This window comes from Cervus elaphus, chromosome 18, assembly GCF_910594005.1.
Source record: "Cervus elaphus chromosome 18, mCerEla1.1, whole genome shotgun sequence".
In the NCBI taxonomy this organism is placed as follows: Eukaryota; Metazoa; Chordata; class Mammalia; order Artiodactyla; family Cervidae; genus Cervus; species Cervus elaphus.
This window is the reverse complement of record NC_057832.1, coordinates 105,424,920-105,441,921: the sequence shown is the minus strand read 5'-3', so window position 1 is coordinate 105,441,921 and position 17,002 is coordinate 105,424,920. Positions and strand designations below refer to the sequence as shown.

The 17,002-nt window shown below is 45.5% G+C and overlaps 2 protein-coding genes and 1 long non-coding RNA gene across 4 annotated transcripts in view; 1 reads left to right on the top strand and 2 right to left on the bottom strand.

Annotated features, from left to right (window-relative positions):
* Positions 1 to 5,906, bottom strand: part of LOC122673772 — a 32,166-nt gene extending 26,260 nt beyond the window's left edge. Inside the window, exons 1-2 of the long non-coding RNA XR_006334822.1 lie at positions 5,661 to 5,906; positions 5,261 to 5,390 (exon numbers count right to left, since the gene is read on the bottom strand). This is a non-coding gene — a long non-coding RNA (uncharacterized LOC122673772). The remainder of the gene's footprint in view (positions 1 to 5,260; positions 5,391 to 5,660) is intronic.
* Positions 1 to 8,329, top strand: part of SLC13A4 (solute carrier family 13 member 4) — a 42,587-nt gene extending 34,258 nt beyond the window's left edge. Inside the window, exons 13-16 of one of the 2 annotated variants that reach the window (XM_043871622.1) lie at positions 45 to 169; positions 3,451 to 3,612; positions 4,862 to 4,999; positions 7,157 to 8,329. In XM_043871622.1, coding sequence (XP_043727557.1) covers positions 45 to 169; positions 3,451 to 3,612; positions 4,862 to 4,999; positions 7,157 to 7,294 — 563 coding nt within the window. In that variant the 3' untranslated portion in view covers positions 7,295 to 8,329. Of the gene's footprint in view, positions 1 to 44; positions 170 to 3,450; positions 3,613 to 4,861; positions 5,000 to 7,156 lie in introns of those variants that run through there. The other variant, XM_043871624.1, reaches the window with a different exon arrangement.
* A 3,508-nt stretch (positions 8,330 to 11,837) lies between these two features.
* NUP205 (nucleoporin 205) overlaps positions 11,838 to 17,002 on the bottom strand; it is a 97,889-nt gene continuing 92,724 nt past the window's right edge. The window contains exons 43-44 of the mRNA XM_043871621.1: positions 15,086 to 15,139; positions 11,838 to 13,711 (exon numbers count right to left, since the gene is read on the bottom strand). Of these exons, the coding sequence (XP_043727556.1) occupies positions 13,637 to 13,711; positions 15,086 to 15,139 (129 nt within the window). The 3' untranslated portion in view covers positions 11,838 to 13,636. The remainder of the gene's footprint in view (positions 13,712 to 15,085; positions 15,140 to 17,002) is intronic.

Sequence of the window (17,002 nt, the reverse complement as noted above, 5' to 3'; positions counted from 1 at the left end):
ACCAGGAGGGTTCATCTGGCCCCGCCTGTCTCCCTGTGATCTAGGGGAGGACCGGGGGCCCTCGCTGGGCATGGAGCCCATCATCACGTGGAAGGACTTCCAGAAGACCATGCCCTGGGAGATCGTCATTCTGGTGGGAGGAGGCTACGCTCTGGCTTCTGGCAGCAAGGTAACCCTTGAGTCGTCTTATTGGGCCAAGTGTTTTTTCATTATGTAAATTATGTAAAGCCACTGGCTTTATATAATGAGTCCTTATGGTTCTGGGAGGGAAGATTCAAAGGTGCTAAGAGGTGAATGTCCACCCAAGTCGCTGGGAAGGGAAGCCAGGAATGGACATCATGTCCTACCCAGAATGTCTAAATGGCACCACTGGGAGCAGAGTCCTGGCACACAGGCATTCACACCTCATGTATGGGCCCACACCACTGCAGGTAAGAGAAATACTGGACTTTGTAGCCATCTCGTCTGGGGATCTGACAGTGGTGACAGGTATAAGGGCCCAGAGATGCCCCAGACTGATCCCTCAGTTAGTCTGTATGCCTATCCTGAGGCCCTGTGGAGAATGATGCTAAAGCGGGTATAGATGCCCCCTGATTTCCTGCGTGGGAGGATTTGGGATGAGATCTTTTAAAGGGGGCTGGTGGGAAAGAGTTGATTTTCCTAACCCTTTCCTGAAGTAACAACCATTAATAATCAGGTTAAGGTTCTCACTGTTTTCTTCCTCTGTCTTCTCTGTATGTTTAACACATTAACCCATTCTAAACGTGGCTCAGTTTTGACTGCCCATTGTCTGGGCCTCAATGCTATCTGCATCAGTAATCAGGTCCCAGGGTCCTCCACTTGGAAGGAACCATGGAGGACATGGGGTCCCCTAGCCCACCCAGGAGAGACTTCTTCCCTCCAGGACACCTTGGGTGACGAGGCCAGCCCTGCACAGCCAGCAGAGAAGTCACTCTTGACTTTCAGTTAAAGTCTTCTGGATGTCTTCCACATCTTGGTCTGGCTTTCTTCTCAGGAACCCTCTCCTCAGTAATAATTATTAAAACAATAAAGACACTTACGTTCCCCTAGATCATGTTTTCTTCCAACTAAAACTCCCCAGTTCCTTTAACCATTCTTCATAGGAGTAGTGACCCCTGACCACACTGGTCTCTCTCCTTAGGACTCACTACACCTTGCCTTTGATCAAAGACAGTCCGGGGGTGGTCAGTCTACTGCAGACTAGAGCAGTTATTAATAATAACTCAAGCCCCGTCCTGTATTTTACGGAAGCTTTTACAAGGCTTTGTTGGCACTCATGTCAATGTTTACACTGAAACCACAGTCAACTAATACCCTTCATTCTTTTCGTTGTTAGCCATTATTAAGCTTCAAATCCTTCAATCAGTTCTGTATATATGCTTTCAATATTTGATTCCAAGTCCATAGTATCATATTTATCCTTGTTGAATTTCAGTGGTTAGTTTTGGCCACTGAGCCCAGCCTGGCAAGATTTTTTTTTTTTTAACCAAAATTGTAAGTGTACAGTTGGTATGACTATAAAACCTACTCACTCTACTATTTTAATAATATAATTTAGGTACAGTATGTGTGATTCCTCCTGAATCGAAAATAATTTCAGAGTCTTAACATTAGTGAGGAAAATTCAATAAAAATGTTTTCATACCAAGGGTTTAAAAAATTAAAGTTTCCTTTATTGCGTTTTTCCCCCTAACTTTACAGCCTAATTTATCAGTTTATTTCAAATTATAGTATAAGCTAGTTCTTCTGAAGAAAAAATTACCATTATTTCACTTTACTTACAAGTACTGTTGGATAACATGATAAATAATACTCCATTTCTTTATAAAACACACTGCTTCCACTCAGCTAACTTCTCTGCCTCCTCTGTCTTTTCTCACGAGCAGAGTTTTATGTGTCACAAGCAATAGCAATTACAGAGGTTCGAGGCACTGCACCCACCATTAACTGAGGTAGTCCTCACATATTGCATTTATAGCTGTCAGTCAGTGGAGAAAAAAGAAGGAAGTGTCTCAAGATAAAAATGGCTACATGAGAGAATTCTGCAGCCCTTTGGTTATCAGTTGTCTATGAGCGTGCCATGAAGTGGCCTGGGTGCTATGGAGATGAAATGAGCTTTTGATGAACTTGGAGAAGAGGAGAAAGGGTGGCCTGCAGACAACATAGTGAGGCCGTCCTTAATAGCAGAACATGAGTAGGGCCCGCAGTTTGAGGAATCATAAAATGTCTCACCCTGTTTCTTGCCCTAGTCCTCATTTCTTTATTGCATTTGCAGTCTGGAGGGTGAACAGGAAAAGTCAGAGCATGTCAACCAGAGAAGGGAGAGGAGGGAGGGTGGGAGAGCTGGAAAGTGTGTACGGTAACCTGGGGTTTTTTAAGAACATAAACTCAATTGTGCCCTTCATTTTTAGGGGATGGGGAGAGCCCTCATCACTGGCAGATGAACATCTTCCAACCAAGTGAATTACTCCAAGTGGAAATATTGGTTTATTTGAGTTGATGTGTATAGGTGTTGCTAATGGAAAAGGTTCAAGACTTTATTTCATATTGACAAGAAGTACGGGCAGATGGTAGATCCTGATGTCAGCCGTAATGAGACCTGAACCTAACACAGGCTGAGGCTGAATGACCATTTCCAGGCTAGTGAGGTGGCCCCTTCGCCACGACATGGAGACAGACCTATAATTCCTCTCTCCCTCATTACTCACGTAAAATTTCTAATGTCCAGCCCTTGCCTACTCAGGCCCCAAAGACCAGAAGAAAGTTACTATCCAAACATGGTGATAATTTGTTCCTTTTCATGGGTGATAATAGAAATAGATTTCAAAAGCAGGAATAAGGATTACACTTGGCAACCTGTGCAAAGGGCATTGTTGATTGAACGGACAGCATGACACTGTCAGAGGCTGGAGAAAGAGTAGCGGGTTTGAAGCTGAGCGGCCCACCACCCGCAAAGGCCTCCAATCCCTGCTGAGTCGTCACAGCGCCGAGGAGGATCACAGCAAGTGGAGGCTCTCCGTGCCCTGTGACAACAACTGACCAGGAGGCTCTAAGACTAAATGTGCAACCAATAAAAAAAAAAGAAGAATTTGCTGAGACCCTTGTGGTCCAGTGGCTAAGACTCCACACTCCCAGTGCAGGGGGCTCAGGTTTGATCCTTGGTTAGGGAACTAGATCCCGCGTGCTGCAACTAAGACCCAGCACAGCCAAATAAATAAATATTAAAAAATAATAATAATTTGCTGAGCTATGAAGTGACTTAATCATAAAAACAAAACAAAACAGGAATGCCTGTGGATCCAGCCTGCCTAAAAATAGGGAGGCAAATTAGATGGCTCCTGGTGGTCCCTTCCAGCCCCCACCATCCCCGACCTTCTGGAGGCTGAGAGTGCCGCTCTCTCCTCACTGCATCGCCTTGTCTCCCTGCAGACCTCTGGCCTCTCCTCGTGGATCGGGCAGCAGATGCTGTCTCTGAGCAGCCTTCCACCATGGGCTGTGACCCTGCTGGCATGCATCCTGGTGTCCATTGTCACAGAGTTTGTGAGCAACCCAGCCACCATCACCATCTTCCTGCCCATCGTGTGCAGTCTGGTGAGTAGAACAGGGCTCCCAGACATCCAGTAACTGATAAGTAGATAGATAATAAAAGCAAGAGCTATAGAAACCCCTTCCCAAAAGTCTAGGCTTAACTTAGGGGCAGTTCTGAATGGAAACAAGAATGGACAAGATAACCGTAAAACCCTAGGATTCTAAAACCCCACGATTGCAGTCAATCTTTCTCTCCTGTGAAAGTGAAGTGAAAGTCGCTCAGTCGTGTCCGACTCTTTGCGACCCCATGGACTATACAGTCCATGGAATTCTCCAGGCCAGAATACTGGAGTGAGTAGCCTTTCCCTTCTCCAGGGATGAGACCTAACAGGAGGGCGGGAGAAATAGCTACAGAAAATGGAGACAAAAAGTGCTCCCAGAAGTACTCTCAGCTGCAGAGACCAAAACCACAGCTCTGTCATCACCGCCTCCACCCCGCTTCTCTGTCCAGGAGATTCTGAGAATTATGAGCAATGCCAGGCTCATTCCTGGGTCTCAGAACAATTTGTGATTAATGGAGTAGGTGTTTGCGCAGTGGGATGGTGGGGGTGGAGCCACTGGCAGATCTCAGCCTGGCTAAGCAGCCCAAGAGGTGATCCATCAAACACAACGCTGCCTCCGTCCCATTCTGTGAGGTGGAACCTGTAAGATGAAGGCTCTTCCTCACTGCCAACAAGATAATATCCTCCTACTTTATCAGCCCCAAACTCCTCCCAGTCAGCCACTCTCTGCTCACTGCTCAGACGTCTCCCTCCAACTTCTCCCTTAAAACTTGCACTTAAAACCTGGTACCATTGAGGGTAAGACCACAGGTTCAAGTCCCACATAAGGCAGTTATCTTACCTAGGAAAAACAAAAACAAAAACCTTAGTTCTGCACCCCAAGAGCGAGAGATGTCTACCTCAGTCAATGCAACTTATTCATGAGATTTGTGTTGGAAGAATTTCTCAGCTGAAGCATCAAATTTTAAAACTACCCCCTTAGACCAGCACCAAGAAACAAAACATCCCTTCTAGTAGGAAGGCAACTTGGAGTCCCTGTTTCCATGGGGAGTGAGTGAGCAGCAGGGGCCCATCCAAGGAGCCTGGGACTACGTGCTTTTGAGGGCTTGGTTTAATTGTCCCTCACATGTAGTATCCAGTCAAGGGCAGCTGACAGCCAGCCATCATTTAGGCACACTCGTGATGATAAGCATGGCAAATGCAAGTCTAACCTCCATGCTAATGTTTCTGTGAATTCTCTCTTTTCCTAGTCTGAGACGCTGCAAATAAATCCACTCTACACCCTGATCCCGGTCACCATGTGCATCTCCTTTGCAGTGATGCTGCCAGTGGGCAACCCCCCCAACGCCATCGTCTTCAGCTATGGGCACTGCCAGATTAAAGATATGGTGAGTCGCGGGTGGCCTCTTCCCACCAGGCCCACCTGCCACAAAGACAGGGATGACTGGCCCTATATAGCCTTCTACAGTTTATTATTTTATAAGCAGTACCCCTGATCTATCATAGCTCAGCCCCAGGGTGGCAGAAAGAATGGTCCTGGTAAAAGGTTTTTCTTTGGTCCACAAGCACCAAGAATAGCAATCATGTGCTCTCCCCAGCCCTCATCTGGGAAAAGAATGGGAATGTAGACAGAAAAGGCTGGGACCGACCTGGGGTGTGACGCACTCCGGAAGCTGAGAGTCTTGTTCTAGTCTTTGCTCAGTTCCTGCATTGAACCATGGGGATGTTGGCCCAGAGTTGCTGGCTTATTCATAGGTTAAGTGTGAGACACTGTGTGAACTGAGGGTGAAAGATACTTAGAACAAGATCCTTCTCTCTGTCCAACCCTCTCCCCAACCAAGAAACCCCCGAAGCAACAACTGTAAAATGAAGCACCCATAGCTCATTTCTTAGTTTTCAGTGAGGCTCAGAAACACGGCTTGGAGGGGACACTTTGTGGCTGGTTTTAGTGTGGGGCCACCCTCCACCCCTCAGCCTACGCTCACGGCTGTGCTTCTCGACTCCCAGGGCTGACAAGGTTGGGGAGGGAGGAAACCCTCATACAGGTACCTGGGCCTGGCTGACTGAAATGGTCCATCCTCCCTTGCTGGGGGCTAGTTTTTCACTCCAATCCAAACTAGATCTTGGCAGCCTGTAAATATCAAACGGAGAAAAGGAAGAGCTTCAGGCTGGGAGCAGATACTCACATCCTCTCTACTCTCATACTGCCCATCTGAGTCATCTGAGTTACCTCGGGAATGGGGTCACAGCCGCCCCTCTGTCCCCGCCCCCCAGATCTTACTGCACAGCCCCATCCACTCCTGCCGAGCTCCACGACGATGCTCCTGTCCCCTCGGCCTCCCCCTGCACCCCCGATCCTGCTCCCTCTGCCGTGTGCTCCTGCCACTCACCCCTAGCCTTCACGCTGGAATCAAGGGACAAGAGTCAGTCATTTTTAAAGGCACCAAATGACGAGCAGTAAGCCGGTCCTGGGTTCTAGCCCCAGCCTGGGCACTGACTCAAGACTTCACTTCCGTCATCTGCTAAGTGAGCAGGTTCAGCCCAGATGCTCTGTGTGACCTCCCAGTTCTAAATGACCTTCACTTAGCTCCTTTAGAACCTGCCTCCTCTCACCTGCTGGGAAACGTGGGCAGTTCTCCATGCTGAAAGGCTCGGGGGGTCGGGATGATTCATAAGGACAGGGCTTGGGCCAGAAGGCAGAAGGGCGACTCACTGAGTCATCAACCACTTCCTCACATTCACTTTTCCCTCGCAGCCTGCCCGGCTCAGTCCCAGTCAATGGACTTGTGGGGACACCCTGCGCACTCGGGTCGTCACCCGCTAGGATGCCAGCTAGTGTACACTTTCCCAGATGGCCCTGGCTCTGCCACCCTTCCTCCCCCTCGTCCCCCTCCCACCTGGGCGTGTCGGCGCCATGACAGAAACAAAGCCGTCAGAGCCGCAGAGATGGCATTCCCTCAGGAGAAAGCAGCAAAGGCCCCGTGCCACCAGCCAGGGCGCCGTCCGTCGCCTTTCTGCGGAAGGGCTGAGTGGAGGCGGCTGACCTTTGCCCAGGTGAACCCAAGGACACTACTTCCTTCAGCTGTTCCTTGTGGGGAAAACGCAACAGTCACAGAATACAGGCTCTCCTAGGAGGCCCTCACGTGTGAAGGCTGAGAGGCTTCTGCTTTCGTGAGCTCTGTTTGATCTCAGTGAACACATTTCCCAGTCATGCAGCTGTCTTAGTGCAACTTAACGTGCCGAGAGCTGGCGTCCCAAGCACGCACCTCCCAGGCCTCCGTGCCGTAGTGTGAGTGCTACAAAAGGAGAGACGATGCCAACGGCCATCTCCCAGCCCCAAGTCCTTCCTGTCCACCTGTCCTCTACAGGCCTGTGCCCGCCAAGAGGCACCACTAGAGAACCAGGGGGCAGTGAGGGGAGCAAGTCAGGGCCATGCAGGGGGGCTGGGGTCACGTCAGGACAGGCTCAGGCGGGGGGCGCCGGGGCACTTGTGCTGTCTGCTCACAGTGACCGCGGGCTGTGCGCCCTGCTGTTGTGTCCTGCAGGTGAAAGCTGGCCTGGGGGTCAATGTCATTGGCCTGGTGACAGTGATGGTGGCCATCAATACCTGGGGAATAAGCCTCTTCAACCTCAACACGTTTCCCGCCTGGGCCAAGGTCAGTAATATCACTGATCAGGCCTGACCCCAGGAGCGACCAGCGCCCAGCAGGCTGAGAGGACCACCAGCAGCACAGGACCCCCTCAGAAGATTCCTCCATCTTCCACCTCCAGTGACGTGCGGAGAGCCTCCAAGCACAACGCACAGGCCCGGATGTGTGTCTTCCGCTCTGCCCTCCCTCCTCAGCGCAAGGAAACCTAAAACCCCTCTCCCTCCCTTGTAGCTTGTCTCTCCAACCAGCTCTTTCTGAATGAAAGCCGGCAAGAGACAAAAGTCTGTCCTCGTTGCCCCTCAGAGGCCAAGCCTCACAAACTGACCAGTCTCACTGGGTTTGATGTTATTCTTAAGTTCTCAGTCCCGTTTAGGAATAGAAGGAGAAAACCCAAATCATCCTTCCAAGTGCAGAGAGTGAAACCAGTGTCATCTCCTCTTTGGGGGAAAAGTCTCACCCAGAACCTGAGACCTGACATCGGCTTCTTTCTCCCGGGTGTTTCTCGCCCAAGTTCTCTCCACAAAAGGGCAGTTCTTAGTGAGGCCTCTTTGTGGCAATCAGTACTCTCTTATCACTCCTCTTTTAAGTGCCTCTCTTCAATGGCTTCTCTATACCCTGGCACCAAACCCCTGCAAAGAAATAGTGTCCCCTTCAGAAAGAGGCTGGTGCTGTTCTGTCAAAGGAAAAGGCAGCAGAGAAAGAAGACACGTTGGGATCAGTCTCTCTCTCTCCACTCAGCACTAACCATCAATACCACCGTGCTGGTTAAGCGTTGGGAGGAAGGAAAAACCTTCACAGTTCATACCTGTCTCACTAAGGAGGCGGAAACTGTGATTAAGACCACAGCACTATTGATGATATGTTGATGGGCTTTCTCCAGGAGGTAATGAGTAGCTCGTCCCTAAGAAGACAGGCACAGAAAAGTCCAAACACATCTGTCACTTTCTAAAAGCTGCTGAGCCCCTGGAGGGGAGGGGAGATGTCTCATGTCTCTTAAAGTCTCCAGCAACTTATATGATACAGTAAACTGTGTGCGTGTCTGCTCAATAAATGTCTTCCTTGAAATGATTCCACAAGTCCAGGCCTCCTCCTTCTTCCTGAACTGCAGCCCTATCCCCATGATAGGACTGGATGTTGCTCCCAATCCCTTCAGCATGACACATTTCAGATTTCTACCATCAACTACTTGCTAAATACATCTTATGGGAAAAGGAGGAAACCATAGTTACAGCTCTGCTTGAATTAAGTTACTAATGACAGCAAGTACAGTTTTCCAACAATGATTTACCAGTAAAGTCACTCTCTTAGTTTATCATGTATCTGTCAGTTACAAAGTTTCTTTTGTGCCAGTCAAAAACCTGCACCAGGTTTAACCAGGAATATTAATGCTGCTTCCAGTTAGTGCAGGCCAAATTACCTGGCCACTTACAAAAGTGAATGAGGCCAAATGAAATACCAGTGTTAGGTACACCATGGCAGGTCTGAGGAACCAGCATCGCTAACAGTCATGTTGCTTTGAAATATTTCTGAGTCAGGATGTCACTCCTATTGTCAGGGTAGCCAAATGGTCGAGCGTCTGACCTGTTTCAGAATTTAAGACACCAAAGCTTTAAGTCAGACAACAAGGCAATGCACAGATAATCAATAAGATGCTGGGAGTATAAACAAGCAAAAGGAGAAAGAAAAGGTGACAGATAATGAAGTTGACCTCAGGCTTTCCTGGTGGTCCAGTAGTTAAGAATCCGCCTGCCAATTCAGGGGACATGGATTCAATCCCTGGTCTGGGAAGACTCCCCATCCTACAGGGCAACTAGGCCCACAAGTCCTAGGCCCGTGCTCCATAACAAGAGAAGCCACTGCAATGAGAAGCTCTCACACAGCAACTAGAGAGACAGCCCGCATGCAGCAACAAAGACCCAGTGCAGCCAAAAAAAAAGAATTCAGTTGACTTAGAATGATTGGCCCCTGTTCAGCTATTTGAGACCCTGACTTGCTCTGAAACAGAAAGCAGAGCAGCTCCGTGAAGCTGCTGCCACGTCCACCAGGCGGCTAACACTCTGGAGCAGTCAGTTCAGAAAGGGTGTTTATTTCGGTCTGGTCGGTAGACCGAACAGCACTGTTCTGTCCCCAGACCGGAGATTCAGTCCAAAGAAGCCTGCTCATTCCAGATATGACTAACGAGTGTCCGCTGTGACTAACAACTCCCTGTCATCTAAAGTCACTCTGCTGCTGGACACGACCTAACAGCTCTACTTGGTAGTGCTGTCTTTTGCAAAGACATTAAATTTGATCCTTCTCATATCACAGCTCTACATGGGTGGGAAAGCTGTAAATGACCATCTTATACCAGCTCATTTTATAGATGATGAAACTGAGAAACAAAAACACCAAGTAGAGTTGCATCTTATTTTCGATTATACATCAAATTTTGCTTTGTCTCGGAAATTCCTTTAAGTCACCCATGAAGTACACAGTATACAATCTTTTATGTTAGAATTCACATGAAACAAAGACTTGTGTGCCATTTTAGTAAGTAAAAAATAGCTAGTTTTCCCCCCATTGTCAGAGTAGATCTCTTATTTAGCTGAACCCAAATAAAGTAGGTGGCTTCCCATTTAGACGCCTGTTTGAAAAGTGCATCTCAACACTAGGATCTCTCAGGCGAGCGAGGTAACTGAACCACGGTGAGACAGGGAGCTGAGCGCGCCCAAGGGCTCAGGCAGCTGTCCCGGGGCCGCCCTCCCTGAACAAATGCTGAGCACACCGCCCGCTCTATTTACAGGCTGCCTTCTGCTTGGCCCAGTCCGGCACAGCTGCACATGGAAGAGCTGCATTTTTCACACGCGGGCGCAGGGCTCGGGTTTTGCAATGTCCCACCACACCCCAGGCACTTCCCACAAAACTTCACTGTTGGCTTCTCTCCCATGCCATCTTCAAGGTCTTCAGTGCTTGACTGCGTGGCATCCAGATTTAGGAAAGGTATAAATAGAACATGTGAAAATCCAAGTTTCACAGACTCCCTATTAAAACCAGGCAACATCTCAAAGTACTTCCCCTTCACTGTCCTGCTCCTTTCCACGAGGCAAGGTGTTAACAGACAGTGGGGGAAAAAAGAACTCACTCATTTGAGTAAGGCTGGGAAATGCTACGTGCAAAGTTCAGGCTGGGGAGCTGAAGAAAAGTCTCCTTTGCTTCAGTACAGTATATAGTGTTCCTTCAGGAGGAGTAACAGAGGAAGAATTTAAAATGTGGGAGAGTTTAGCAGAAAAGCAAACACCAGCACAGTATCTAGGGAGTGAACCACTCAGTGGAAATGAAAACATTATGCATGCTGCACATGCTCCATGAACCCGTTAAGTACAGACAACTGGAAAACCCACACATCCTAACTTTTCTCTAGAGTCACAAAAATACATTGAGTAAATGAGTTAGAAAGAAGAAAATAAAACTGTCCCTTTAAACCAAAAACTGCTTAATTATTACTTAATTAACAGTAAATCAGAAGATAGGTCTAAAGACATCAGCTGGTAACTTCAATTCATAAAATACAGTGCCAACTAAGGTTCTTTTGTTTTTTTCTCTTTCTTTGGGTATTTTGTTTGGGAGGTTAGTTTAAGGATAAGGATTCTAGTTCAATGTATCTTTTAGGTTCCCAACATCAACCCTTAAGTCTTACTTTTCACACGTGAGTAACTTTAGTAGTATTTTATGTAACCCTCCTTTTAAGGTTGGGAGTAGCAGAAAGTCTCCTTAAATCACAACAGTGATTTTCAAACTTTTTGAAAAGAAAACAAGGCATGTCTCTCAGTGGTTCTTCCCATCCCTCCACTGCTTTGTGAGGCAAGAGTCTCGACAAAACACCCAGGGAATGTACCAGTCACTGCCCTCATTACCATCACCACATCCCCTAAAATCCATGGTGGTTCTGGGCTCCTCCAACACTGTATCTCAGTAAAGGCAACCCTGCTTGAGAACTCAAAGCTCCTTTTCACTCCTGCAAGGACCTAAAACTAGGAGAGGGGCTCTGAAGGGTGACCAGGAAGTCGGCCTGTGTTCACTGGGGAGCAGTTTACATGGTGAAGGTCATTTCCTGGATGGCTCCCACTGGAAGAAATGATCCTCCTCATCAAGGTTAAGTGTCACTTCTGATGGAAGCTCTAAGTCCAAATGAGTTTCAATTACCACATATAATTATAGAGACCTAATATTACAACACCTAAGTGACCCTCGCCCCCAAAGAAGCCAGTCTGGGAGAATACATCCACAAACAACAATGCTCCGTAGGTGATAAAAAAGGATCTGTCTTTGAGAACGGTTTTCTAAGTTTGTGGCATTTTGAATATTCTCAAGGATGGTAAACCTCTCTCCTTCAAGGTTGCAGTCCATTCTGTTAACAATTCAGTCATTCAAGAGCAAACCTTGTAAGCCAGGTGGTATGATCAATGTGGATACTATAGATTTTCATCAACAAAGCGAGTGACCAAAGAATAATAACAAATTTTGCACAGTTCATAGACTTTTGCTCCAAAAGTGAGTACAGGGGGGAAAAAAAAGTATTCACACCAAAAGCAACACGTTTGGACTAGTATCTACTATTTATTGGATAATTTGCAAAGCACTGTGCTACATACACATCACACACATTATTTCAGCTGTTTCTCATGGAAGCCCTCTGAGGTAGGTACAGAGAATACAACAGTTTCAGAAAAATAAGCTGCTTGCCCCTGATCACACTTCAATGGAGAAGCCAGTCCACAGTATGACCTAATCTGTCCCACACACCAGTACAACTCGACAGGGACAAAACTCATCTCCATGTATGAAAGATCCATGTTTTTCAAGAGAAGCAGAATCACTTCATTTTATCATCACAGTATTAGTGGCATCACTGTCTGAAAAAAAGGTCTCTAAGCCATTCTTTCAGGTTACTGATTCTGCTAAAATGTCTTCAGAAATGGCATTATCAGCAAAGCTGCCCAACAAGCTCTCTAAAACAAAACGCCCAATGAGATGCGACTTTATTTATATTTAGTGCAAATTACCCTTCTAGGACTTCAGGATGGAGCTATCCCTCTGCATTGACAAGCATAATAACATCAAGTTTTACGTTACCACTGTAGTAGCAAGACAGGAAAAAAACCTAAGCGTTCCTCAGGAGCAGATTAAATGCATTTTATAGTATATTCATTCAGTACAACCTTATGCAGCCAAAAAATGGAAACAGTTCTTTGTTCCTTCCATACTGCTATGTAATGATCCTCACCGGGGAAGACTCTGTATACAGTTTGTTGTTATTTGTATAAAAACCCCCATGCATGTGTGTGTATTTAGGCACAAAATCTTTCTCAAAAGGATACAGGAAACTAGCAACAATGTCTGACCCCAGTGAGAGGAACTAGGAGTTGGAGGATAATACAAACCACTTTCGTATTGACCCAGAGGAAAGTTATGCATTTAAACTTTTTTTTTACATCTAAAAAATTTTATGGACTGAGTATGCATTTGAAAAATTACAAGAGTGATTTCTGATTGCAGGAAAAACACACAGTCTTATGAGAATCACTCTGAAGTTATAATGTGCACACTTTTAATGCAAAAATGCAGAAAACTTCCTTTATAAACAACTTCTCATAGATCTACCATGTAATGTCAAAGGTACCTGTAATCCCATTAACTATGATTTCTCATGACTGAAAAGAGCCAGATCAAATACATCTAGAAAAAACAGGCACACTAGATTATGAATTCTACTGAAGACAAAGACCATTATTTTAAATACTTTTAAATTCCCCAATTCCTGATAGGGTTCTCAGAACACAGTTTCTTGGTTAATGAATAGTAAATTGATTTATTGGTGAAATTAGCAACTATGGCGCTTCCTGATGATATAAAATCAGTAGATAATTCACAGAAATTAGCTTCCAGATTTTCATTTTAATTACTACTGTGAAACAACATAATTTAGTACCAAACGTTTAAAAACCCATTATAATTACCAGACTCTGAAACACGCATTATTTGGATCTCATCAACTACACAAAACTCATCCATTTTTCTTTTGGAAAAGGTAGTAGAAATCTCAAAGAATAAGGGAGAGACTACTAACTAAAGGTATGATAACTAATTGAGCACCATGATTCCATTCTCAGGACCTCCCAAGAGGCTGGAAGGAGGAAGGGAAGAAGTGAGGATGTTGGGAGAAATAAGGGTCGTTCTTAACTTCTGGTCCCTTTTGTGCTGTAAGGCAATGCAAGGTCTAGCGAAAACGAAAACTGCTGAGGCTGGAGATTAAAACAAAAGCTTTTGGTTCAGACGGTAAAGGAGGCCCTGGAGAACAGTACACAGTTTATCCAGAAGGCAGTGCTGGAGTTGGCTTCAGCAACTAGGGGGTTTCTTCTTAGCGTCCACGTCTTTTTTAATTTCTTCAAGTTTTTTAGCCAGGTTTGGTATCTTTAAAGAGAAAAGAGAATATCATCATTTTATGTCTACCTAGTCAGTATTTTTTCATTTCTCCTCCTCTAAAGAGAAATGGCTTAACTTTCCTCTAAAAGAAACCTAATAAACAGCAGTGCTCCTTAGCCTCATAACTGCCTAAGAAAGATCCCAAAAGTGCTAAGTTAAAACAGGCTCCCTCCCCCAAAAGTCAGACCCTGAGTTCTACTTTTATATACCCACTGAACTCCCTCAATCCAGTGCCAGGCAAAGTTGTTCAGTTCAGTTCAGTCGCTCAGTAGTGTCTGACTCTTTGCAACCCCATGGACTGCAGCACACCAGGCCTCCCTGTCCATCACCAACTCCCAGAGTTTACTCAAACTCATGTCCATTCAGTCAGTGATGCCATCCAACCATCTCATCCTCTGTCATCCCCTTCTCCTCCCGCCTTCAATCTTTCCCAGCATCACGGTCTTTTCAAATGAGTCAGGTCTTCGCATCAGGTGGCCAAAGTATTGGAGTTTCAGCTTCAACATCAGTCCTTCCAATGAATATTCAGGACTGATCTCCTTTAGGATGGACTGGTTGGATCTCCTTGCAGTCCAAGGGACTCTCAAGAGTCTTCTCTAACACCACAGTTCAAAAGCATCAATTCTCTGGTACTCAGCTTTCTTTATAGCCCAAATTTTCTTTATATTCCAAGCAAAGTTGTACATGTAAACAATAAACGTGACATATATTAACAAGCACCTACCTAGAAAACCACAAGACTCAAGTTTAAGGATGACAAAGGTAATTCCCTTTGTTACACTAAAAACTTCACTACAAATCAAAAGTTAAAATCATGTCTTCTTTCCTTGTCTCCTTAAAACAAACATTACATTTCAGGATTCCTATTCATGGGCAGTTGTGTCACCCGATTTTCAACTTACACATCTGTAAAGTGAAGCTAATACAACTCGCTACTTCACGGAATTCTGTCCTTACATGTGTAGCACTAAATGGGTCCACCTCCAAACTACTCAGTCATCTCTACAACCGGGTAGCAGGGGCTGGAGAGACTGTCCAGTGCAAGTCTCACTTCACGTGATTTTCCATAGAACTGTAAGACTCCAACAATGTTACTCTGCGCTAACAAACACAGCTCACGGTCACCATGAGACCACCTAAGCTGATAGGATTTTGTTCTCTTAGGGTGAAAGATAGGTCAGGTGCTTCTGTGAGTTCTATTATTTTTTCAGACAATGGAAATCTTTCTGCAGAATTCAGGACTTTCCTCTCAGACCGATGGACCACCTTGTTTATGCTGGAAGGCATACTTTACTTCAACAAACACAAGTCACTACACACTAGGTACGTGGAATCAAGGAAGACATGAATATGGTCACTTACGTCATAGTTTTGAGCCAGATACATTCCCACCACGTTGCCAAGAGTAAATCCAAGCTGTAAGAATAGAATAGGAAGAGTCACACTGGAGACGGAGTTCTGTGCCGCCTGATACCAACCAGACCACAGGGGGAGCATCTAAGGAACTCCGGACAGTTAGAAGTCCTCAGTGCCCAGCCCAGGGGAGTGCATGGCATGAAATCCACATCTTTCGTCTATAAAGTAGGCATGGAAATATCCTCCCACAAGGTTAAATAGTATATGGTAGAACTAAATACACTGACCTTACAAATACTTGGCTGTAAGTTCTAGAACCTCAAGCCAAAATCTGATTTTTGTTAAGAGCCACAGTTTGGTATTTTGTGTGTGTGTGTGTGGGGGGGGGGGGGGGTATGAGATTTGTTATTTCTTGCTACATCAAGTAAAAAGTATTCAATTTTAAAAAGTATCCAGCTGAATCACAGAATTTTAGAAAATGAAGGGATGTTCACAGTTCAATCTCTTCACATTTGAAGAAGCACCTGGTCTAAGACATGAAGTAACTTGTTCAGGGTCTTTCATCACAGGAGCACAGGACAACCTAAAGCAGATTCACACTCAAAAACTAAAATATACAAAGACATAAAGCGAGAGACTGTCACACAACTGACAGTGCATACGGCTTAGCTCTCTGGCACGGGTGGAGTCTAATGGGCGGGGCACTTAAGACCTAGAGAACACAGGTCCCCTAGCCAGCTCTGAATCCGTGGCAAGAGACACATGCACAACCTTTAGAGAACTCTGGTGTTATCTCACTGGTTGACTGTCTTCCTGAACAAAAACTGCTTCATGAAAATCCCTTCACACCAAAAGAGCTTCAAAGTTCCTTCAGCCTGGGAGTTTTAATGATGATCTATAATTTCCTGGTTTCTGCCTCCCTCTCCCCCCAGGTGGGATTCCCTGGTGGCTCAGATGGTAAAAAATCTGCCTGCAATTCAGGAGACCCAGGTTCAATCCCTGGATCAGGAAGATCCCCTGGAGATGAAAATGGCAACCCACTACAGTATTCTTGCCTGGAGAATTCCATGAACAAAAGAGCCTGGTGGGCAAACAGTCATGGGGTCACAGAGAACTGGACATGACTGAGCGTCTCACTTTCACCCAATAATTTAAATTGTCCAACTGAACACCTAACTTCTAATTTTATAAATCTGAATTTGCAACTGATTTTTTTATCATTTTCTTTAGTCACTGTTGCTCCTAATAAATACACAGCAGAGGTTAATATAGAAACATAAAGCACCGCACGTAGCACCAGTGGTCATATATGGCATGGTGGAATTGTCTTCAAGTTGGAGACGCACATAGGAGAGAGAACACAGCTGGATCCTTACTAAGCCTGAAGCTTACTAAGCTTTAAACACCCATGATTTAAATGGGTTTGTTAGTAGGATGCAAAAAAGAGACTATCAAGTCTAAACATAGACCATTTTCTGAACATTTGATTATTCAAACATAGCTTGTGAAATACTTTTGTCAACGTGGCACTGAGAAGCCAAAGGATTTTTTTCCACGCCTACGGGTTGAAACCAAGTAGTAAGAGTTTTTCCAAATCCATAAAGAGTATTAAATTTGCTTAAAGAGAGGGGGAAAAATCATCTAAGAATGTTAGCTCTAACACCAAACAGAAAGAACAGAAGGTTGAAAAATTTCAAGAAAAAGAAATTGTGCTTCTACCACTATCTAGCTGTGTACCTTCAGGCAAGACACTTAACCTCCTTGGTGCTATGCCAATTTGAGGCTCCTGACTTACACAAAACAAAAATCATGGGTCTCTAGACAAGTCATGAGTCTCTGGACAAGTCATCCAACTCCAGTTTCAAAATACTGCTAGGTCTACCAATGGGATATTATAAAACTACATACATAATGCAAGAGAAA